Source organism: Danio aesculapii, chromosome 10 (genome assembly GCF_903798145.1).
Source record: "Danio aesculapii chromosome 10, fDanAes4.1, whole genome shotgun sequence".
Classification (NCBI taxonomy): Eukaryota; Metazoa; Chordata; class Actinopteri; order Cypriniformes; family Danionidae; genus Danio; species Danio aesculapii.
Window position 1 is genome coordinate 36,202,797 of NC_079444.1, and position 24,810 is coordinate 36,227,606.

Sequence of the window (24,810 nt, forward strand, 5' to 3'; positions counted from 1 at the left end):
CTCTTTTTTCAACATCGCATAAAACAGTGGATTAAAAAATCTGGTTTTTCTAAACCCACCTTTCTGAAAGCCTCCTCTGTTCTGATTGGTCAGATTCCAGACAGTTTGCATAAACTTCTTTCTTTTGAGACAAAAACTGCATTTATCATCCTGGTGGTGTGGGTTTTCTAAAAGATGTCTGCTCCAGGATGGAGTACCACATATCCTTTATGATTATTAATAAATTTGAATGTTTAGCCTAGATTATATAATAACCTTAGTGTCCATCCCTCTTCAAAGTAAAACTGGAAATAATATGTGCGTGATTGCTTTCTGTATGCCAAATGATTTGTTTCCTCAGGATCTAACAAGGCCAGGTAAGAGGTCATGGAGACTCTCGATGGACCTCGAACTTCCTTTGTATGCAAGCTGCCAGGTTTGGATGTAATTGTACCATTTTTAACCAGTTTTGATAAGACTGCTGAGAGTACACTCAGCCCTTGGATAAGAAACTGATTGTACGTTGTGTGTGTGTGTGTTCTATTCAATTTTGGATAATTTCCACACATTACAGGTCTAGAGTCAGCTCGGAAGTAGCTGTCTGATGTTTGTATGCTTGAGATATTGTACATAAGCACATGAAAAGTTTCTAAGTCTATCTGTGTTTTAACCAATCAGGTTAAAACACCTATATGTATGACGCAGTTAATGACATTACGTAAGATTATAATTGGTTGATGTTTGAGATTGGTAAGCAGAGCTCATTACGAGTGTTAAAGCTGGCTCTGCTGATGAAACTGCAAACTATCTACAGTAAACTTTCTTTTTAATTGAATCTCTGACTCTGGCTCTTCTTCATCTGACAGACTGCTCATTTTTGGGTTCACACTGTAAAAATACCCCTACAATCCCTTTGCAGATTTTTTCAACATTCATTCAGTATTTGTGGCACTTTCACCATTTAAAGTTTTTTTAGTGGTTTAAAGTTACCTCAGTGAGCTGAATTTCGATGCCGTGGGTCTTAATAACAGACCGGAGGAACTTCTTGCGAGCTTCAGCTTTCTGCAAGATCTCACTAGTGGTTTCGATGTCTTTAGCGTGGTGAGGCCCATCAGACGAATCGTCGTCCCTCTGACTCTGAGATTTCATGGCTTTCTCCGTCTCAGTGCTGGTGTCCCTGTACCACTGCGCAAGGTAAAACTTCTTGCAAACTGTTGAAGACATCATAAAAATATTAAAAACAAAGTTTGAGGGTTTTTTTGGGTCAAAATGACCTTTTTAAAACATCTCACCAAGAGAAATGGATCCGTCTCCACATTCTCATCCAGGTAATTTAGCAGAGCCTTTTGCAACTGCTGAATCTCATCACTGCCTGAGCTCTGTAAAACACCAAACAACAATAGTTTCATTCATCGTCTATCTATAGTGTCCTATGATTTACACCATGTGGACAGAATTTAGCTAAATATTTATTTACTGTTTAAGGCAGATTTTAGATGAACAAAATGATCAGAAGTAGGCTTATGCACCTGAACGAACAGAGAAATGGACTAGTGTTGTGAATAATAAACCACAAAAAAACTACGAGGACATAGTCACCAGAGCTGCTGAGCATTTTAGTATTTAATACGAGAAAAACTATCGTATCATGTAAAATATTCATTCAAATACCAGTTTAACTTGAAGAAATTGTAATGGATTAATACTATTGGGGGGTTAATACTATTGTACAGTAGAAAGTACTTCTCAATAGTAATAATAACAACAACAACAGCTGAACAGGAGAAACAGAACACATGAGAATTGTGTTCAACCGAATGGAGAGAATAATTTTTATTTGCACAAGTTTTAAGGCCTGACCAAAGTTCCATGTATTCAGGCACAATAAATTTTACTGCTTGTAACTTTAATAAAGAATAATTTATTTAGTTATTTATATACTAAAAAGCTGTGTTTTTTTTACATTTGATTATTCCAATTCTGTACCTGATTGCTATTTGACTGCCCCGAAAATCATAATTCGAAAATCTATTTCACTTTTATCTGTGATTTTTATCTATTTTTCACTTGTATCTTGCTTTTTTGTATTTGCTTGTAATTTATTATATTTTATGCATGATTCACTTCCCTACAAAATCCTTCCAATCATTCTAAATTAATACATCCTTTAAATAATAGTTTCAAGTGATCCGGTGAAACTGTAAATAATATTATATCGCAGAAAAAACAAAATATGGTAACGTCAGATTTTTCCTATATCGTGCAGGCCCTACTAAAAACTAATAAAAATAATAAAACTATTTGATTTATCCCTACATGTGATGACACAGACTCTGTTGTTTACCTCTCCGAGGATGCGGTTGATGGAGCGCTGGTCCATTTTGCTGGTGACGGCATCATTTGCGAAGTCGTGCAGCCAGCTGTGCCCAGATAATCCAAAGAAGCCACTCTCAGAGCCATCTCCGTCTGCTTATTACTGAACTGATGAACCTACAGAGAGGAGCCAGGACATCATGTCAGATTTCAAGTGTGTGTACCTGTAATCGACCTCTGATCGACAATTGAACTTACCAGCAGCCTTCCCAGAAGGCTCAGCAGCAGCTCTGCAGCCGGCCAATCAGGTTTATTCACCGTAGACAGGAGATATCCTGAACAAAGTTCTCAAAGAGCGCCTGTAGTCGTCTTCACCCTGCTTACTACCACACCTTAGATTGACAATAAACAAATAATGTTAAATAATTACATTTATTCTTGAAAAAAGTGCAGGTATTATCTATAAAGATTGAGCTACTGAAACTGTACTATTGTTTTTCAGCACTGTCTCGATAAAGTAGAAAATAATGTAACATTTTACAATAAGGTTGCATTAGTTAATGCCACTTACTAAAAGGAACAACAATAAACATTACAGTTATTAATTGTATTTATTCATGTTTATTAACATTAGTTAATGGTAATAAAGTTGTTCATTGTTAGTTCATGTTAATGTTAACTCACTGTGCATTCACAAATGTTAACAAGCATGAATTGGATTTTAATAATGCATTAGTAAATGCTGAACTGTGATTAATAAATGCTGTAAGTATTGCTCATTATTAGTTCATGTTAATAAATACATGAAATAATGTTAACTTATGAAACCTTATTTTTAAAAGTGTGACCAAATACAAATAAAATAAATAAAAATATATTTGTAAAAACAAAGAAACAAATAAAATTCAGCATTGATAATTTAGAGACACAGGTGCTGTTTGTCCTCTTGGTTAAGCTGATGAAAATTCATCAGACGACAGAAAGTAAAACAGGTGTTTCCTGATCTAAACGTCGCACTATTTAGACAAAGTCTTATTTGATTCTAGAAAGATACTGTTTATCTATAAATGGTGTAGGGTTTATATGGTTTGCAGAGTGTGGCTGGAATAATGTCAAAGGGTTTATCTTACTTTTTGAGGAAAACAGAGAGGGAAGTTTTGTGCTGTCCTCATTGCGGTCTCATACGAGTTGTGATTAGCACATCCTGATCAACCTGAAAGAAAAAAAGAAAAAAAGAAAATGTGCCTCAAATGTGCTTTCGATGGACATCCGATTCAAGGACTTTTTAAATCAGCATTCATTTTAAATCAAGCTCCTTTGTAATTCACACTGCCAGGATATGCAGCACCATAAAAGTAATTCCTGTACTTAACATTTGATATTAACATCAAACATGTCATTCACTTTTAAACATTTTTGAAGAACTTTATTAAAATGTGTTGAATTCAATAATGGTATTGTTAAAATTAGTTTCTGAAATATTGATAAAATGGTGCATTTTTTTGTCAGAGTTTTTGTACAGATTTAAATTTAATAGGAATTCAAAGATAAGAGATTTTTTTTTTGGCCGATATCGATAACCGATAACTCTTAAGATTTAGAGGCTGATAACCGAAATATATAGCCGATAAATATAAATATCTTTTAGATGTTATTTTTCATAGTGAACATTTTATAGTGATATATTATAGGATTTTATTTTAAAACTTCAAACTTGAAAGAGCCATAAAGTTTGTAATTTATCAGCTTAATTTTAATTTCAGACCAACAAACGATAACATTAAAAATAGCATTTATCTGCTTTAGTTATCGAACCCCTAGCAGAACTCATCAGACAAAACAGAAATTTCCACGGTATTTTAATAGGAGGGGAAGATCATCGTGCCTCACTTTATGCAGATGATGTGCTCATATTTATATCCAAACCAGAGCAGTCTATTCCAACATTGCTGGAATGCATCTCACACTACAGTAGTTATCTGGTTACAGAATAAATCTTCCAAATCCATAGCTTTACCCTTAAAACACCCCTTCTTTGGAACATATAAAATTAATTTCCCCATTCAAATTATCAGAAACTGGCTTTAGATATCTAGGAATCCATGTCACATCTTCACTTAAAGACCTATTAAACATAATTATACACCTCCTTTATAGAAAAAACTCAAACTTAATCTGAAAACATGGTGTTCACCTTCCCAATCTCATTTCTAGGAAGAATAAATGTAATAAAAATGAATGTACTTCCTAAATTTTTATATTTATTCCAGTCCATACCGTGCTACTTAGCAAATTCATTTTTCAAAGAGTCTTAATAAACACATCTCAAAGTTTATCTGGAATAATAAAAGACCGCGTATTAAAATTTCTAAATTAATGAAGCCTTAAGACAGGGGTGGAATAGGCTTGCCAAATCTCCAGTTGTATTATTGGGCAGCCCAAATAAAAAACATGATTAGCTGGTGTAATGAGAGGACTAACTCTATTTGGTTTAAAAATGGAAGAAACAGCTTGCTCCCCTTTACCAATTAAATATTACCATTTGTTAAGAATTATATTAAACTAAAAAAGATTTCTGAACATTTTATCATATCAAATACTCTTAGAACTTGGAAAGATGTAAAGACACATATAGGAATCTCCACCCCTTTCTCCCTGTTCTCCCCACTTTCTTTTAATCCTGATATGCCTTTAACATTGCAAAACACTGTTTTTTCAGCATGGCGGGAACTGGGCATCTCTCAAATATCATGCTTACTTTCAGAAGGCACCATAAAATCTTTCCAACAGATTGTAGATCAATATAACGTTCCAAAATCCAATTTTTATAAATATCTACAATTAAGACATTTTTTTAAAACCAAAGTTGGACAAAGGAGAGCTGAGATCCAAAACAACAGAGATTGAATACCTTTTACTGAATTCAGCTTGTTTTAAAAGGATTGATAACAAGGATTTATGACCACTTTGTCTAACAATTGCACTTCTGCCTGGCTAGGACTTAAAGATGTTTGGGAGAAGGATATTGGTCAAACTATTGAAGAAAATGACTGGAAAATTGTATGTACCTCTCTTGGGATCCATGAGCTTAATTTTAAATTTTTTAATAGGATCTACTTTACTCCAATACGTATTAAGAAAATGTTTGCCAAATGCCACAGACCTGTGTTTTAAATGTAAAAAAGATAAAGGTACATTCATTTCATAGTTTTTGGGACTGTGAAAAAAATTTTGCCATTTTGGAAAGAAAATACATTAGGTACTGGAAAATATTCTTAAGCTTAATTTTGACATGACCCCAGCTCTGTACTTATTGAATCTTAATGCAAACAATCTGTTAAAAAAAGATGCATTCCAGTTATTTATTGTATTGGTATATTTAGCTAAAAAATGTATTTTGCTACTCTGGTCTGCATCACAAGCTCCATCTTTTAAAATGTGGATATCACAGATTGCTACAAGGCTACCATTAGAAAAACTTACCTATGACAAACATAAAAAATCTGATAGATTTGGTCAATTTGGTCTCCCCTTTGGGAGTACATAAAAGAGCTCTCTTAAATTAATACAAACATCCTTGACATTCATTTACCACTTTTTGTTATAACTTACACTTAAAGACTACTCTAAGATTATGTAATTGTACTTTCAATTATTTCTCATCTATTTATTTATTTTATTTTTTTTTTACATTAATTTCTCTGTTACTTTCACTCTCAAGATTGTACATTCTCTTTAATATGTTAAAACATGTTGATGTTAATGTTTTGTGAATATGGGCATACAATAAAAAAATAAAAAATAAAAAAGCATTTATCAACCAATATCGTTATGGCCACTGATTTATTGTGCATGCCTAAAAGTTTAGTTTTTTAAATAAAGAATTTCTCATTTTCTTTGTTCAGTTTTTGACAGCAGCACAGTATAACTGTTTTAATAACACCATAAACTTTAAATTCAAGCACTTTCAAGATCCCATGTTTGTTTTTAAGCACTTTCTCCTTGAATTCATATGACTGAAATTCAAGTACTCAAGAAGCGTGGGAACACTATATATTCTTAGGAAGTACTTTCTTAGTACTCACAATAACATAAAGAATAAAAACTTTAAATAAAAGCTCTTGTTTCATTCTTGAACATATACAGTAAAATTCTACATATAATTTTCACTTTTTTTTTTTGGTAGCATTTCGTGTGAACTGCAGCTGCGGTAAACATCAAGCTATGTCTGAGAATCAAAAATATGCATGCTGTGTTGCACATCAAGACCAAAAGATTACAACAGATCTGAATAACTATGTAACTCATACCTTTCTGTCATTCTCCTCATCCGAGTCTTTGTCTGAAGGCAGATTAACCACACACTGAATGAGCTGCAGAACCAGCGCCGTCACCATCTGAATGTACATCGGCTCTCCATCCACATCACTGCTGTTCAGTCTGAACACACAACAGAGTCAATACAACGGGGCTAAGATGATTGAATATTGAATTGACGTTTTCCTATACTCTGTATTTTTGTTTTTTCAAGTGTTGGAGAGAATGTGGCAAGTGAGATTTACATTACTGTCAACCAATAAAGATTTTTCTATCCAGTTTATCTACAAACATGCAGTGCAGTACTGCTTATATACAGTTGAAGTCAGAATTATTAGCCACCCTTTGATTTTTTTTTCCTTTTTAAAATTTTTCCCAAATGATGTTTAACAGAGCAAGGACATTTTCACAGTATGTCTGATAATATTTTTTCTTCTGGAGAAAGTCTTATTTCTTTTATTTTTGTTAGAATAAAAGCAGTTTTAAAATTTTTAAAATACATTTTAAGGTCAATATTATTAGACCCTTTAAGCTTTTTTTTCCGACAGTCTACAGAATAAACCATCGTTATACAATAACTTGTCTAATTCCCCTAACCTGCCTAGTTAACCTAATTAACCTAGTTAAGCCTTTTAATGTCACTTTAAGCTGTATAGAAATGTCTTGAAAAATATCTAGTCAAATATTATTTACGGTCATGATGGCAAAGATCAAATAAATCAGTTTTAGAAATGAGTTATTAAAACTATTATGTTTAGAAATGTGTTGAAGAAATCTTCTCTCTGTTAGACAGAAATTGGGGGAAAAAATAAACGGGGGGGGGGATATTATTCTGACATCAACTGTACATTAGAGCTGCAAGAAAACATGGATGAGTGTGAAAAAACGAGCGGGGACTTTTTTTAATGAGTACAAAAAGGAGATTGAAAGCGACTGAGGCATCTTTATCTGGCACAGACACCTAAACATCAAGAATAAACAGCTCGATTCACTTCACTTCACAGCTGTTTGGGGCCTAATAATTTTTATCAAAGTACATAAATAAATGGGTCACTTTAATTTAAGGTACAATTCTCACTACTAACAAACCATTAACTGAAACGTTTATATCAATAATTTTAGCTAATATCAATAATCAATTTGCTAATATATAATTATAAACAATAATTTATAAATAATTATATTACTAATAATTATATTATAGAATAAAATATTATAAATAATTATCAATAATCTAATTTGCTGTTTATTAATAAACTAGTAGATGGTTTAGGTGTTGGTTAGGATTAAGTATGCACAATTAGCCACTTTTTTTACTCAAGTGGTTCCAGACATTTAAGAGTTTTTCTTCCATTGAAAACAAAGTTATTTTGAAGAAACCTGAAAACCTGTAACCATTGACATTCATGGCAGGAAAAACAAATACCATGGAATCCAATGGTTACAAGTTTCTGACATGTTTACAAGTAGAAGAACCTTGAAAAGATTTGAAACAAGTAAACGGTGAGTAAAATAATGACAGACTTTTCTTTTTGGGTGAAGTATGCCTTTAAACTGAAGTGTTACCAAAATATTCACTACTCTAATAATATACTCTAATATACAATATAAAGATATCTTTTATCTTTGTCATGATGAGAGTACATAATATTTTACTAGATATTTTTCAAGGAACTAGTATTCAGCTAAAAGTGACATTAGAGGCTTAACCAAGTTAAATTAGGCAAATTAAGGTAATTAGGCAAAGCATTGTATAACAGTGGGTTGTTCTGTAGACTATTGAAATAAAGTATTGCTTAAGGGCAAATATACGAGGGCAAATAATTCTGACTTCACTGTATATACAAACTCCCCCAGTTTTTAACTCTGAAAAAAACCCTGCTAAATCAGTTTCAGCATTTGTATATTCACTGAAACCGAAATTGAGAATCAAATTAAATCAGGATATCGGAGTAATCAATACATGTGCAAGACTATCTCTAGACTGGGCAGGTACCTGTAATTCCTCAAGTTCCTCTTGCTGGTTGGCAGTCTGGCGAGAGAGGTGAAGATCTCCTCCAGGATCAGCTGTCTGTGCTTCTCGTATCGAGAAAACACCTGGCAAACACACAATATCAGAGCGTCAGACATAGTTGAGCAACAGAGAAGGGTAAAGTAGACTGGAACACACTAGTACTTACAGCAGTCACTAGTTTAATGGCACAGAGCTGCAGCTCGCTCACGTTCTCCACAAAAAATGGAGTGATACCTAGAGATGAAATCTGCAAGAAGAGACAAGATTGGATTGCAAAGTGACTATATTTAAACTCTTTGACAAAAGTTGAACCCTTGTGTGCTGTTGGGGATGTTTACATCCACTCTGGGGTGATTTTGAGTCTTTCTTTGGCCACAACTTTCTCTGCGTTTCAGCAAATGGAAATATTTTTTGGTGATGATACGTATTTTGACACATATTTAGAGAAAATGCTTTGGAATTAAAAAAAAATAATAATTCCATTATGATGTCAATTTTCAAATTGATTGCAAAGTCATGACAGCATATAATCATGCATGTTTCTTGATGGATGGTAGTTTTCCTTGTTGGGAAGAGGTCAAATTTGTATTTTTTAATGTTGATCATCAGTTATAGTAATAAAAAAAATAAAATAAATAAAAAATAAATAAATAAATAAAAAAAATACACATATATATATATATATATATTGGCTTTTACATGAAGTATGAGAGTATAGGAGAAACTTTTTTACACTTACCTTGATAGGTTTGAGAAAATCAAAATAAGCAGCTCAGCTCTTGGAACATAGTAAACATAGTATGAGTATTTATGCACACACACACCCTAATCTGCTGTTTTACTCCATATAAAACCAGAACTTTTTTGCACAGGCCTATCTAAAGGGTTAATGGTGCCAACTAATGATCAACAGTAAAAATTATTTTTTTCTCTTCCTTACAAAGGAAAACCACCAACAATCAAGAATACATGATTGTATGGTATCATGGTTTTGTAATAAAAATGTGATTATAATGGAAGTTAATGGGGCAAAAACAGCCACAAACATAAGGAAAGGGTAGTCATTGAACAGTACACAAGGGTTAAGATCACATGATTTTAAAATTCTTTTTAAGAAGCCTCGTCATCACAAAGGCTGCATTTACAATAAAAACAGTAATATTGTGAAATATTAATTACATTTAAAATAGCTGTCTTTTGATTTATGTTTATACTGTAATTAATTCCTGTGATTCAAAGCTGAATTAACTCCAGTTGCCTGTCTCACATGATCCTCACAAATCATTATAATGTACTGGTTTGTTGGTCCATAATGACAGAGTATTATTAGTACAATCATTAATAATGACTTATAACAGGGTTTCTGCAGGTTTGGTAAATGATTGGTAAAGGATCCTGTGACACAGATGACTGAAGTAATAATGAGATTTTAAAATCACAGCAGGATAGGCTTGTTTAAAGGTCCCATGAAGTGCTTTGAAATGTGCATTTTTCTTGATGTTTGACGTAATCTCAACCCAAACACGAAGAAGGGCAGGAAAATAGTGTAGCCCCTCCCCTATTTAAAAAACAGCCAATAACATTTTATTCTGTTCTGTTTATTCTGTTTACACTGTTCTGCCTGTGAGAGTGGTTGAACTCAAGTGCATCAAATGGAAAGCGTCTTAAAGTGGGCGGGGCATGTCAGATACTAGAGAGCATTTCATTGGTTAAAATTTGATGAGAAACTGTAGTATGATATAGATGACGTGAAAAAAACAAGCTCAACATCCGTTTTATATCTCCTAAATGTGAATTTTTTCACTTGTTTTGGAGCACACTAGCTTATTAACGCAAAAACTAGCACTGATACCAACATCTACAAAACTTTATTTTACTTTCATGGGACTTTTGACTGGCAGTGTAACTTTCAATCCTCATGAAATGTAGTCTTTATCAGGCTTAATATTCTGTCAAAATCTATTTGCTCCACATATGAAAGACTACCTGCTGAAGGGATAACAGACGCCATAGCAACAGATTTGTATTCAGGAGCAGCAGCAGTGCAGAGTGTCAGACTCTCACCTGGAGGATGGTTGTGTCTGTCAACAGCTGAATCTCCAGGAGTTCAGACAGGTTACTGATAACGTCACACACTTTGTTGTAGAGCATGACGGTAACTCTCTGCTTGTGCGTTGAGCATTTTGCTCGCTTGGCTTTCGAGCTTAGTGTTCCACCTGAAATGAGAGCAGCAATGCTATTATTTGGACAGTTGAGGACACAAAAAAGTATCTAAATCTTATTTAACAATCAACCTTCAATGACTTAAACCATTTAAGTAACATTTTATATCTTAAAATAATAACTTTAATATGTTACAATAGATATAATACCACTGTACAAAACCATTTTATCATCTTGAATTTACCATTTATTCATTCATTCATTCATTCATTTTCTTTTCGGCTTAGTCCCTTTATTAATCCGGAGTCGCCACAGCGGAATGAACCGCCAACTTATCCAGCCGCAACCTATCTCTGAGAAACATCTCACTCACACTCGTACACTACGGACAATTTAGCCTACCCAATTCACCTGTACCGCATGTCTTTGGACTGTGGGGGAAACAGGAGAACCTGGAGGAAACCCACGCGAACGCAGGGAGAACATGCAAACTCCACACAGAAACGCCAACTTACCCAGCAGAGGCTCGAACCAGCGACCTTCTTGCTGTGAGGCGACAGCATTACCTACTGTGCCACTGCATCGCCCATTTATTATTTATTGTTTTCTAATTATTAAATAATTACTAAATCATTTAAATGATATTTATTATTCACAACAATATTTAGCTAAAACATTGCTATTGATGTAACACTTTTATTTAATAGACAATAATAAAAAAGTCACACAACACTAACATCTTTGGTTTAATTTCCCTTTAAATGTTGTCCCTGTGAGATGTCAAGCCTGTTTTGCACATAGCCACTAGATGGAGTTTCTAACTTGTGTAAAGTACGGTGGGCGAGAGAGCTCAACGCGCTGCAATTAAAGAAAGCACCTGCAATTACAAAAAACAAAAAACAATCTTCATCAATTTGACAGCACACGTGTTGCAAATTGGTTACAACACAAACAACTGAAGAAACGTGCTGCAAATTGGTCATAACTTGTAACAACACAACAGAAATGTTTCAAGGGGACCCAAAACCATTACGGATATGCTGGATAAGGATGTGTTATCACGTCGTGTAATCAGGAAATTAAAATAAACGATAAACATCTTGCCTTTTAGAGACCACCAATCACTTCACTGAGCAACAGTTACGGCAAAATAAAACATACAAATCTCAGGAGGGTCCGTCATGTTTTTGCGTCCCCTTGAAACATTTCTTTTGTGTTACATGGATATTTGTAAGTGTTGTGACCAATTTGCTGCGCGTTTCTTCAGTCATTTGTGTTGTGACTAATTTGCTGCGCGTTTCTTCAGTCGTTGTGTTGTGACCAATTTGCTGCGCGTTTCTTCTCGTTTGTGTTGTGACCGATTTGCTGTGCGTTTCTTCAGTCGTTTGTGTTGTGACCAATTTGCTGTGCGTTTCTTCAGTCGTTTGTGTTGTGACCGATTTGCTGTGCGTTTCTTCAGTCGTTTGTGTGTGACCAATTTGCTGTGCGTTTCTTCAGTCGTTTGTGTTGTGACCAATTTGCTGCGTTTCTTCAGTTGTTTGTGTTGTGACCAATTTGCCGTGCGTTTCTTCAGTCGTTTGTGTTGTGATTAATTTGCTGCGCGTTTCTTCAGTTTGTGTTGTGACCAATTTGCTGCGCGTTTCTTCAGTTGTTTGTGTTGTGACCGATTTGCTGTGCGTTTCTTCAGTCGTTTGTGTTGTGACCAATTTGCTGCGGGTTTCTTCAGTTGTTTGTGTTGTGACCAATTTGTGCGTTTCTTTAGTCGTTTTGTTGTGACCAATTTGCTGCGTTTCTTCAGTCGTTTGTGTTGTGACCATTTTGCTGCGCGTTTCTTCAGTCGTTTGTGTTGTGACCAATTGCTGGCGTTTCTTCAGTCGTTTGTGTTGTGACCAATTTGCTGCGTTTCTTCAGTCGTTTGTGTTGTGACCGATTTGCTGTGCGTTTCTTCAGTCGTTTGTGTTGTGACCAATTGCTGCGCGTTTCTTCAGTCGTTTGTGTTGTGACCAATTTGCTGCGCGTTTCTTCAGTCGTTTGTGTTGTGACCAATTTGCTGCGCGTTTCTTCAGTCGTTTGTGTTGTGACCGATTTGCTGCGCGTTTCTTCAGTCGTTTGTGTTGTGACCGATTTGCTGTGCGTTTCTTCAGTCATTTGTGTTGTGACGATTTGCTGTGCGTTTCTTCAGTCGTTTGTGTTGTGACCAATTTGCTGCGCGTTTCTTCAGTCTTTGTGTTGTGAGATTTGCAATTTGAGAATTTGAGAATTTTGTGTGGTGTCAATTGATGAAGATTATTTCTTTATTTGCTGGTGTTTTTTGTAATTGTATTGTTTAATTTTTTTAAATTGCAGCACGTTGAGCTCTCTCGGCCACCGTAGTAAAGATCTCGAAAGTTATGCCATACATGCATGAAGGGTGTTTCAAATAAATCTGTATACATGTTCACCTAGTCTTAACTAGTCCAGAAGCAAGCTATTACAGTCAATAATTTAATAATTTTACACAGCCAGTGAAAACATATCTGATGGAAACAGGCTTCGCCCAATAATTTCAAAGTAGGCGGTGCTACAAAGTGTGACAGAATATAAACCATACAACAGACTAAGGCCCTATCCCAATTCAATTTTTGTCCCCCTACCCCTTCCCATTGGCCCTTGAAAGAGTGTGAAGGAGAAACACAAGAAGAAATTCTGAACAGAATGAAATTGAAAACTGGTAACCACTGACTTCCATAGTATTCATTTTTCTATTATCAATGTTAACAGCTACCAGTTTCCAACATTTTTTTAAATATCTTTTTTTGTATTTGACAAGTATATAAAAAGTGGAAGGGTGAGCAAATTTACATTTTGGGTGAACTATTGCTTTAAAACTTTGTGGCACTGCTTTATAGAGGCAAAAACTAATGTTTGTTTGTAATATAAAAGATCTTGTTGATTAAAACAAGAAATAAAGGGAACAGGACTGACCACCATGATGATCCACCCTATAGACGGGGTCATATTGGGTACAGCGTGTTCTGTAGATGAAACTTGGTGTACTGCACGACCCTCTCGATAACGTCCTCGATGTAAACGGCCTTGGGCATTCGTGCTGAGGTCATGATGTTAAGAGCCGTCAGACAAGCATCAGCAGATTTGGTGACACGCTCCATGATGAGGTCACGCCACAAGCGCTCCTCGTCGTCCCTGTCGTTGTCCTGAAATCACAAGGACAAGGAATCTGTCAGCGAGAGTCGACGGCAGGGCCATTTCACCAATAACAACTGCAATGATGCTTACGTGATTCATAAGGGTGGAGAGCTTTGCCCATCCTGGATGTTCTTTTCCAAAATACTCTGGACCTTCACCATTTTATCAGTTGTAATCTGAGGATGAAATCATTTGGAGTGAAAGATGAGTAATTTATGATGTTTTCTGTTGCTAAGATGGTGAAGAGAAGATCCTTTACCCACCTTATGCATGATGCCCATGGCCTTTATTTTGGCTGATTCACTGCTTAACTCTGAGAGCTGGTGTTTTCCGAGCAGCAACTCCTGGGGAATCTCATCATCATCTGTTGTTGTAGAAAAGTTCGTTAAATCGATTACCGTCAAACTTGCAGAGGCATTTCATTGGATTTCTAATAATCTTTCAGTATGTCAAAGGCAATTTCTCCACATTGAGCACATTTACCTAATGATGTCAAGTCCACATCTTCAAGGTTGTCCAGAATGTTGTCAACACTGGTTGTAAATCTCTTGAACGTCGATGAGTCCATCATTTCTGTGGAGCATAAGGTGGATTACTAAAGACCTTAGCATCTCAGATCTCTCGACACTAATTAAAAAAAGTGCAAACATACCGTCCACAGTCAGTTTAGGCTCGTAGGATTTCTCTTTTTCTGCTTTTCCTTTTCTTCAGCTTTCGGGCAACTGATCAGAAAAAGATCAGTTTTCACACTTTAACCCATACCAGCAGCAGGAAAACTGTCAAGATTATCAATGCAATCAATGCTAACTGGTCACTTACGGTCACTTAGGCTTGGAGGAGGTGAATCTTCATCTGAGTCTTCAGGGCTGCGTTCTCGATGTCGACCTCCAGAACTTCTCCGACTGTCGAAGCTCCGCCGGTGATCTCCAGAACCCCGCCGGTCCTTTTCTTCATATTCCCATGTTTTATCTCTGTCCTTTTTGAACGCTTTGGGGCTACTGAAAATCAGAAATGGGGATTTTTTTAATGCTTTTTCCATTCTTTGCATATAATATATATATATATATATATATACATATATATATATATATATATATATATATATATATATATGATAGAAAAGATTGGGTAAAAAGAGGGGAGTGTGATCGGTAAATGACTGCAAGGCTAAAATCGAACTCAGTGTATGCAGTGTGGGCACAAGGCGAGACTGAACAGACTCCACTATTACTAACATCAGTGAGGATACATTGATTCAGAACAAAAATTCAACAAGCCTGAAAACAACATTATATTTAGTATATTTACTTACTTTCTACAGAGCTACTATCATCATCATCTGAGCTGACTTCTGCATACTTGGGCTTCTCATTAGTGGAGCTGCGCCTGCGTTTATTCATTTTCACTCTCTCACATAGTGGCAAACGGGAATCAGTCTCTGCCAACACACGAGGAGAAAGTTCAAGCACTACTGAACCATCAGAGGCCTTTACAGACTGGATTACTTAAACTCTTCAAATTAATATTCAGAAAAAATGGACTTACCTCTAAATCTGCCGTGAGACGACCTGCTGGATTTCGAGCTGCGTGAATTACTGATCATCTTCTGGACCTCATCAATGGAAAGTTTCTTCAGAACAACAACAGGTTTGGCGCCCTTATTGAGGTCCTCTACCAGGTCTAGCTTCTCTAATTTCACACGTGGCTCGGAAAACAGTTCTATTCGCACTTCCTGCATCACATTACCCTCTTTGTCCCTTTTTAACTTGGGAATGACAAAATTCTTTAATGCACTTGATTTCCCCCCTAATAGGTAGTTGGGAAAATCGGCTGTTTTACTGTCCATTGATAAAGGCTTGTGTCCATCAACTTGGTTCTTGTTTTCCCCACCCCTTTTCTCATCTTTGTTGCTGGAATTTTTGTGGACCGACCGCTCAGGTTTTATTTTGGATTCTTCTCCATTACGGGGTTCCTGTTTTACCCGAGGACTGTTGGGACGTGACCGCTGCTCTGGAGCCTGTTTATCCTCTGTGAGTTCTTTGTTGCGCTTTTTTTCTTGATCTCGATCCCTGTCCCGACCCTTTTCCCGAACTTTTTCTCGTTCTTTGTCCCGATCTTTTAACCGTTCCTTCTCCTGATCTTTCTCTCGAGTTTTAACCTGTTTTGTCCCGGTCTTTCTCCCGCCCTTTGTCCCGATCTCTCTCCCGCACTTTTTCCCGAAGTTTGTCACGATCTTTCTCACGAAACTTTTCCCTATCTTTCTCCCGAGTTTTGTCACGATCTTTATCTCGAACCTTGTCCCGATCTTTCTCCCGAACCTTGTCCCGATCTTTCTCCCGACCTTTTTCCAGCTCCTTGTCCTGATCTTTCTCCCGACCTTTTTCCAGCTCCTTGTCCTGATTTTTCTCCCGACCTTTTTCCAGGTCCTTGTCCTGATCTTTCTCCCGACCTTTTTCCAGCTCCTTTTCCTGATCTTTCTCCCGACCTTTTTCCAGGTCCTTGTCCTGATCTTTCTCACGACCTTTTTCCAGCTCCTTGTCCTGATCTTTCTCTCGACCTTTTCCCAAGTCCTTGTCCCGTTTTTTGTCCCGACCTTTCACCTGCTCCTTGTCCCGGCCTTTCTCTTGCTCCTTGACTCGATCTTTTACCCGCTCTTTGTTTTTGCCTTTCTCCACCTCCTTATCACGACCCTTCTCCTGGTCCTTCTCTGGATCTTTCACTCTCTCTTTGTCCCGGCCTTTCTCCAGCTCCTTGTCTGCCTTTCTCAAGGCCCTTATCCACAACTTTTTCTTGGTCCTGTTCCTTGTCCCGATTGTGCTCTACTCTACTGGACTTCGATGTATCTGATCGGCGGCCTTTAGAGCCGTCACTGTCCTTTTCTCTGTGCCTTTCCTCTTTGCACTCTCGAGATAATTCTGATCGCCCTTCATGCTTTCGGGAGGTTTCATGGCCTCTTCCCTCAGCCCTTACTTTATCAGCTTTACCATCATGTCTGTGCTTTGACAAATCTGACCTCTTTTCAGAACTCACTTTGTTGGAGATTTCCCGTCGGTTTTCGTGCTTGTTTTTGGGAGTCTCTGGTCGTCCATCTACAGCAGTTTTCTGTGGCGTAGTTTCTACTCGTTGCTTGATAACTTCTGGCCGACCATCTACTGTCCTCTGCACCTCCCCATCTGTCTTTGATTTGAGCCTCAAGACCCCGGTGGATTCGGAGCCATCCTCTGTCCAGCGCTGAGCCTCTGTGGCAGGGACAGGAAAGGAGTCCACTGGCCCTTCCACCCTACCTGCTTGCTGCAGGTCAATACTGACCATCAAGGCTGGCCGACTAGATCCATTGCTCGCAGCACAAGCCTCTTGAGGTACCAGTTTGTTCCCAGCATTGCATCCGCCACCAACACCAGGTGTCCCAGAAGCACCAGCTGTGCCTGCAGCTCCTGGTTCCTGAGGGTACGAATCCTGTTTTCTCTTCTTTAGAGGCTTGTCTGTGAAATTACAATTACACAGATCAGAAGCAGTATTCAATGCTATATATTTACATTTACACTGACAGTAAGTGGTTCTTGGTCATGCAAATAAATTGACTGGTTGAAAGCGTTTAGAGTGGTTGTCAGATATTAGCATGTTCTGAGTTGTTACAGTGTAGATTCTGTGTAGATGCAATGGAGCTGCTAGCAGTTGTGGTTTTAAGTGTTGCTAACATGTTACAGCTTTACAATCTCAAAAAAAAATTATACAAGTACAAATATATCCATGTAGATCACAAGCATGCACGTCAAGTGATAAAAACAAAAGTAACAGAACCTTTATCTTGAACTTCCTTAGAGCAGCGTTCTCGTTCTATAGCAGATTCCCTCTCAATCCTTTCGATCTCAGCAAGAGCATCCAGCTCTGCCTCGTCGTACGGGGTTCCACTAACTACACCGGGCTGTTTGGCTGCAAGTGCCCCGATGTTTTGTAGTACAGGAACCTGCTGGTAGGCTGATTGCTCCCCTGAAAGACACTGACCAGCGGAGAGTCGCTCCTGGGGGTTCCGGTGATATGATAAGCTGTTGCATGATACCTCGTTCTCAGCATCTGAGCCATGGTCTACTACAGGTACCACAGGCTCAGCTGACTGCTCAGTCTCCGATGACTTCACTCGAGACAACTTAATTGTTAGTTTAGTCGAGTCTTTAGAGGGCGAGCTGACAATGTCATACATGGCGCCTTTACCTCCCTCCTCTTTCAATAACCTTTTCTGCTTCTTTTTCGTTCAGGCGAATCCACAAGAGGTCCGGAGCTGTATCTCTAGGGGAGGTGTAGGGTGAAGAAGACTGAAGAATCAAGGGCGGCCTAGGTCCAACTGAAATATAAATAATGTAAACAAGAAAAATCACTCTTCTGAAACTTAGAAGAGCTTTCAGCATAGACCAGTTTGTCAGAGTTCTGGTTGACTGTGTGATTTCTGCGTCTTTGTGCACATTCAGTCACACTCACTACCCACTTGTTAAGTCGAAGCCACGCAGCATTTTCTGAGTCCAAATGCCCTATCAGATACCAAAAGCAAACCACAAACATTGCTAATACACACTTATAACAGTGCTGCTATAATAATGTCTTTTATTAAGAGACAGCGCAGATATCACAGTGCAGACAGTAAGCTTAGCTTAAACGTGTGTTCTAAACAAACAGTACACTGTTCTCTACTGACATAAGGCCTGGACACAGAAATCGTTTTCTTCACAAAGCAGATATGTGGGAAAGTTTGGTTAAGCATAACTTATCTATGATTCAGGCATGCGTCATAAACAAATATGTGTGGTTCTTAGTAAATGGTATCATTTCTCACAGCTGTTTGAATGTAATGTCTATATCGTATACTCATGCTAAACGTCCAAGTACAGACGTATGTGTACTGAGCGCATATTCAAAGTGACAATAACATGAATAAAACAGTGTATCTGGCATTATCTTACCCTTAGTTGTTACCTTATTACAGTTGTGCACAGCTGCTGCTAGTAAACACTGCCGGTACTCACACGGATGGTGCAAAAGCACCATAAATACAATGTGAAAAGTGAAGAAAAACCCTAAAAGCACGTTGCTATATAAAAATAGTACAAATGAAGGTTTAATCCACCTTTTGGAGTCTCTTCACTTCCAGCAGGAGAACAGGCGGAGCGTACAGGAAAAGAGGTATTTCTCATGGCGGGGTCACCCTCCTATGAAAACACAGAGAACACGGGTGGACAATTGTGCCATATATACAGGCTTAGGCACAGCTGAATTAATAAAAAAATTGGAACGAGAAATATATTTAGGGTTATAAAATCTTCTGTTAGCTTTGGCAAGCACTCACATCATTTCCAAGTCTCTGGACGATGTTGATGTACTCGTCGTTGGAGCAATGCCTCGCGTTGTGGTTGGAATTACCCGACACTTGACCAGAGACTTTGTTGTCGTGAATGTTTCTCATGCCACTGGGAACTATTGGACTGGATACGGAAACTGTAACAGAAAATATCAACTTATTTGCTGTTTTTATTTATTTGCATTGACCACAATAAGGAGCATATAAAAAACATTAAAAGTAGGGTTGCACAATATTGGAAAAATCTAACATTGCTAGATTTTTTTATTTTGCGATATATATATATATATATATATATATATATATATATAATTATATATATATAAATTCACCATATAAGTTCATATCTCTATTTGTAAAGAATTTAAATGTTAGATTGATTGTGATGATTCTGCAGTGGGAGTGCTTCTCCATAAAATCTAATAAACAATAAATAAAATTTCTGGGGTCCCCCGACACACTTTCGTGGTTGTCTGTTCTACTTGCAGTGTGTTTCTCTATTTGCATGTGTTGTGAGTATTTTTATGGAAATGTTTAGTCAGGGATTGATGAATTAATGTTTGCTATTTGCATCTTCATAAAATCTAATAAACAATCTATAAACCTTTTTGAGACCCCCGACACCTTTTCGTTGTGCTCTGTGCTATTTGCAGTGCTGTGTAAGCGCAGGTTTTTTGAGCGCTCTCAAATAAATGCTCCAGAAGTGCGATTAAGTGTGTTTATGTAACGGGATATGTCTCCGACATTTATTACATTTCCTAGGAATATTTATGATGTCTCCAATAGACCTACAGAGCTGCATTAATGCGTCCTGAAGTGAAACAGCTATAAACTCCAGGAAGATAAAGTCATGGCAAGCAAAACCACAGACCTTTATCTATAATTAAAAGTATAATGAAATAAACTGTGTTCATCTTAACTGAAAGCTACATCGTGTTTGCTGGCCTCATGCATCACGCACCTTTCAGTCAGTCAGTCAGTCAGCATGTCACCTTAAAGGGTTAAACAAATAGCGCACAGCACTACTGCGATTACAAAAAAGTTTACGCTGTTATAATTCGCTTACCTTTTAATACATTTTGGTGCGATTATAACCCACTATTAAAAAAACAACAACTGAATGATTTGAATGAGAAGCTGTAATGCACCCGTGGCGGATGAATTTTGGTGTAGCCATGTAAAATATTACACAAAATCAACATTGCAAATCCGATGATGTGACCATTGCGAGTGATCGCATTGCGATATCGATGCTGAAACGATATATTGTGCAGCCCTAATTAAAAGTATGCACTCCATTAATATTTTGTCATATTTTACTCACCCATATGCTGTTTCAAACTCTTTAATTCACTTTTGGAATAAAATTACTTAATCTAATCTATGACTCGACATAATCTAAAAGATTACTGTCCCCTTGACATTCCATTGACCAAATTCTTCAAAACATTTAACAAGAGATCATAAAGCACATCCATATGAATCAAGGAGTTTAATCCAAATCTTTGAAAGACACTAATTTCTTTATATGACATATTTACACATTTAATTTAAGCTTTTAAATGGACGTAAACATTAGCTATGTTTCCATCCACCTATTTTTATGCGCATTTTAGATTTGCGCATAAAAATAGGTGAAGGAAATGGCAAGATGTGCATCCATTTTGAACGTATGTGCATAAGTGAGTAGGATAAACTTTTATTCGATAAGAAAAGATGCGCATAAACTACAAATTCTAGTATGCACATTAAAAAAGTCATGTGATTTTGTTATAAGAGATCATGTGATGATAAAAATGTGTGTGAATGGACAAACCAGCAGGCTGAGCACGTTGTAAAACATCTGAAATGTTGCTTTGGTCATTCTAAAACGCCTTAATCATCTTATTAGTGTGTTATTGTATTATTCATTACCTCCAGAACTGTCAAGAGCGTCTGTGCTCCACATCTGATGCCTTCAAACGCCACCACGCATTCATTGTGTCATGGCATTTGTCTTCTGAGGCGCAAGCCATTTATTAATAAAGAAAAGATTTACGCAGTTTCTACTGCAGCAAATTCCATCTTTACTGTTGATATTTGGCGCCAGTTAATCAGGAAGTGATGATTTTGTTCTCTTTGACTCATTGGATGGAAACCATGCTTTATTCACACATCTTTTAAGCGAGAATCAGTTTTACGCAAATGGAAACAGCGATTGTTCAGTGAACATACACAACAACCACATCTGCTTGACATGCAAAAATGAACCTCACTGGTTTTCACATGTCAAGCAAGCATGCTTGAGATTCTGTGAGTCAATCTAAATGCTGCAATCATTATTTGCTGATAAATGGGGCTACAAATGTCTCAAAATGACCATGTCTCTACAGAAGACTTCAATTATACCACTGTTTAAGAGTTTAAGTATAAAGACTTTCAACAGAAGGACTAAAAATCTCTAAAATTGTATTAACAATATCTATCATGTGTTTCATGACCAAACACGAGGCTTAGAAAAAACAGAATAAAAATGTTAGTGAAATAACCCTTTACTAAGGAAGCCAATGGCTGTTTTTCTTCCAGCAATCTTCAGTATACCTTCCTTAGTGTTCAACAGAAAAAAAAACCCAAACAGGATTAAAAGAAGCGAAAGAGGAGTAAATGATGACATTATAATTTTTTTAAGTAAACTATCCCTTTAAGAAGGTAAATACAGATTTATTTACTTGTTTTTACCAGCAGGGATTTTCTGTTGCATCATTCAGCAAGAGACACGGATAAAAGAAGATTCAATAGGCACAAATCCTATTAAAACCACTTTTCCTTGTGCCCTGAGGTGGTTTAAGACTATAGATGCCAAAAATGGTGACAATCCTCTTGAGGGTCTCGCAGACGAAAATGTGGACTCACCTTGCTGGATCGGTTGGTGCTGGGGGTAGCTGGTGGGTGGCTGTACTGCATGTAGCCCGCTGGACTCTGTGGCGCATACGGACTGGGCACTGGACTGTTCTGCTGGGGCATGTACCTGCTACCAGAACCCGCCTGAGTTTGAACATATCGGCTGTGGAGTAAGAGTGAAACTGGTCGGTAATCAGACTGGAAATGGAACCAATTTTATTGTTCAGCATATTGTAATTCTTTTAATCACTGCAGGTATATTGGTATGGTTTTATTGAATAGGCCTGTCACAATAATCAATATATCGACTTATTGCACAACACATGGACATGACCTCAATATTTTTGGTGACCCAATTATATCACACATTAAAAAAAAACAGATTCTAGCAGTATTTTAGCTGATTGTGCAACATCTCAATCTCTATTAGATGTGTCAGTGTCAGTATAGTTAAAAAAACACCATAGTATTTATTATAAATTACTATAGTATATTTTCATGTGGGTGTTTGACAACTGAAAATAGATGTGGTAGCAGATATCGCAGCCACTTTCTTGTTAACATTACTATTATTTAGGATATGCATTTCACATTCTGATTCCAATGCCTGATGAACTTGTTAAATGACTATAATTAAATAAAATATTCTTAAGAATAAATATTATGTTCTTTTGAAAGTGTACTTGCATTGTGATATTATGTTGTAATTCTAGCATTATGGGATGGGAACTGAAACTCTTCACTTATCTGTATCGGTGCCAAATTAAAAGACAGAAGTATCGATAAGCTCTGACGTTAACGGTTCGTTAACGGCACTGGATAATTATTGCTAAATAAACATTACTTAAAGTATGTTACGCTTCCCGTATGTTTTGTGTTTCACTTTTTTGTTCTCTTCCGTTGTGTAGTCTGTCCTGTCCTAGGTGTGCAACCATTGGTCGAGAAGGCTGTCAATCACCATAACTCGCACTCGGCGCACCAATCAGGAGCTGATCCGCCACATAAAAGGCGTTCGCTTGCGCTGTTCACAAACTCCTTACTTGTCGGCCAGCCTGTTCATTTGTGTTTGTATTATTTTTGTTGTTGTTGTTGTCTACTTTGTCTCTCGTTAAGTGATCTATTTATTAGATAAGCTTGCGCAGCTCAATTTAGTATTTATTATTGGGAAGCTGAACGATCTTTATGAGAATTGGATTATCAGACAAGCTCGTTTTGCTAACAGTGTGTACTTACGAGGACTTCGGTATTTTGAGCAGCATAGCTGTTTTTGTGTTAGCCACATTTGTAATTATGTTTTGGATAGGTAATTACAGTTTAGTATACGCTGAAGATTATGGTTTGTTTCTGTATTTGTTTTGGTTAGTTTAGTGGGTTGGGGTTTAGTTAGATTGTTTTGTTATATTTATTTGTTTGTTTTGGCAACACTCCTGTTTTTCTATTAATTTGGTTATTTAAAATAACATTCTAAATTCCTATATTCATTGTTTATTAATCTCTGATTAATAAATTGTCATTTTTGTTTCACTTATCATCGGTTGTGTATTCTGATTTTCACCCAGCACCATTAGAGACTCACTGAATGTTACGTCTCATCCAACTTAACAACTTAAACACGTAACAAGTAGCATAATTTAACTAACCAAGCTTTTCTAATTTGCGATATTTGATATTAATCCGCACAGTTGGCAATCACATGAGAAACACTCATGTTTTCGCCCAACAGTACAACGGCGAGTGCGTCAAGTATAAAAGCCTTCACAGTTCTCGGCTGTTTGCGCACATTCAGCGGAGGCTCAGCTAAGCGCACATGCATAGCTCGCGACACAGACTTGCTCACACACAGCTCGTAAGCTTGCAGAGTGGCGGAGAACCAAATGGGTTGTATTTCCCAAATGGACACAGACAATGCCCGTTGCAGCAAACGCAACAAGTTGTTTTCTTGTATAAGCGGAAACGCATGCAATCTGGCTAAGCATCTTTTAAAAGTGCATTAACTGCAGAAAGACAAATGAAAAGTTTTTGACAGCCTAGCTAAGGTACATCATCCACATCATTATGCTAGCAGTCAATCACATAAGGCAGGGGTCACCAAACTTGTTCCTGGAGGTCCGGTGTCCTGCAGATTTTAGCTCAACTCTAATCAAACACACCTGAACAAGCTAATCAAGGTCTTACTTGGTATACTTGAAACACCCAGGCAGGTGTTTTGAGGCGAGTTGGAGCTAAACCCTGGAGGGACACCGGCCCTCCAGGGCTGAGATTGGTGACCCCTGACATAAGGTCTCTAAATTAGTATCACAATAATAGTTTAAACACACACATTCGGTTACATCGGATGTGGAACACAGTATTTTTTACATCGGAACACAGTATTTTTTTCGCAGTTCCTCAATAAATCTTAAACATTAAAATGCTTTTACATTACTGTATTTACAAATATACCCTATGAAAACCTAATAATAAACTACGCTTATAAAGAAATTATTTTAAAAACTGATTTTTTTACATGAACACCCAAAACAGTTAACTCATTTATGTGAATGAAAAATCTTTATTATTATAATAATCATTATGTGATTATTAACTGCATTTTGCAACTCAAAGAGGG

General features: G+C 37.0%; 1 protein-coding gene across 1 annotated transcript in view; it reads right to left on the bottom strand.

Moving 5' to 3' along the window:
• Positions 1 to 24,810, bottom strand: part of nipblb (NIPBL cohesin loading factor b) — a 62,503-nt gene that overhangs the window by 34,533 nt on the left and 3,160 nt on the right. The window contains 35 exon segments of the mRNA XM_056466466.1: positions 970 to 995; positions 997 to 1,190; positions 1,265 to 1,358; positions 2,324 to 2,386; positions 2,389 to 2,469; positions 2,551 to 2,622; positions 2,625 to 2,650; positions 2,653 to 2,684; positions 3,423 to 3,442; positions 3,444 to 3,484; positions 3,487 to 3,505; positions 6,603 to 6,732; positions 8,606 to 8,706; positions 8,790 to 8,870; positions 10,688 to 10,839; positions 13,751 to 13,785; positions 13,787 to 13,980; positions 14,063 to 14,088; positions 14,091 to 14,148; positions 14,236 to 14,336; positions 14,456 to 14,545; positions 14,625 to 14,671; positions 14,673 to 14,694; positions 14,792 to 14,967; positions 15,281 to 15,410; positions 15,518 to 16,134; positions 16,136 to 16,726; positions 16,728 to 17,454; positions 17,774 to 18,223; positions 18,226 to 18,237; positions 18,240 to 18,314; positions 19,092 to 19,173; positions 19,311 to 19,459; positions 22,215 to 22,244; positions 22,247 to 22,365. Coding sequence (XP_056322441.1) covers positions 970 to 995; positions 997 to 1,190; positions 1,265 to 1,358; positions 2,324 to 2,386; positions 2,389 to 2,469; positions 2,551 to 2,622; positions 2,625 to 2,650; positions 2,653 to 2,684; positions 3,423 to 3,442; positions 3,444 to 3,484; positions 3,487 to 3,505; positions 6,603 to 6,732; positions 8,606 to 8,706; positions 8,790 to 8,870; positions 10,688 to 10,839; positions 13,751 to 13,785; positions 13,787 to 13,980; positions 14,063 to 14,088; positions 14,091 to 14,148; positions 14,236 to 14,336; positions 14,456 to 14,545; positions 14,625 to 14,671; positions 14,673 to 14,694; positions 14,792 to 14,967; positions 15,281 to 15,410; positions 15,518 to 16,134; positions 16,136 to 16,726; positions 16,728 to 17,454; positions 17,774 to 18,223; positions 18,226 to 18,237; positions 18,240 to 18,314; positions 19,092 to 19,173; positions 19,311 to 19,459; positions 22,215 to 22,244; positions 22,247 to 22,365 — 4,863 coding nt within the window.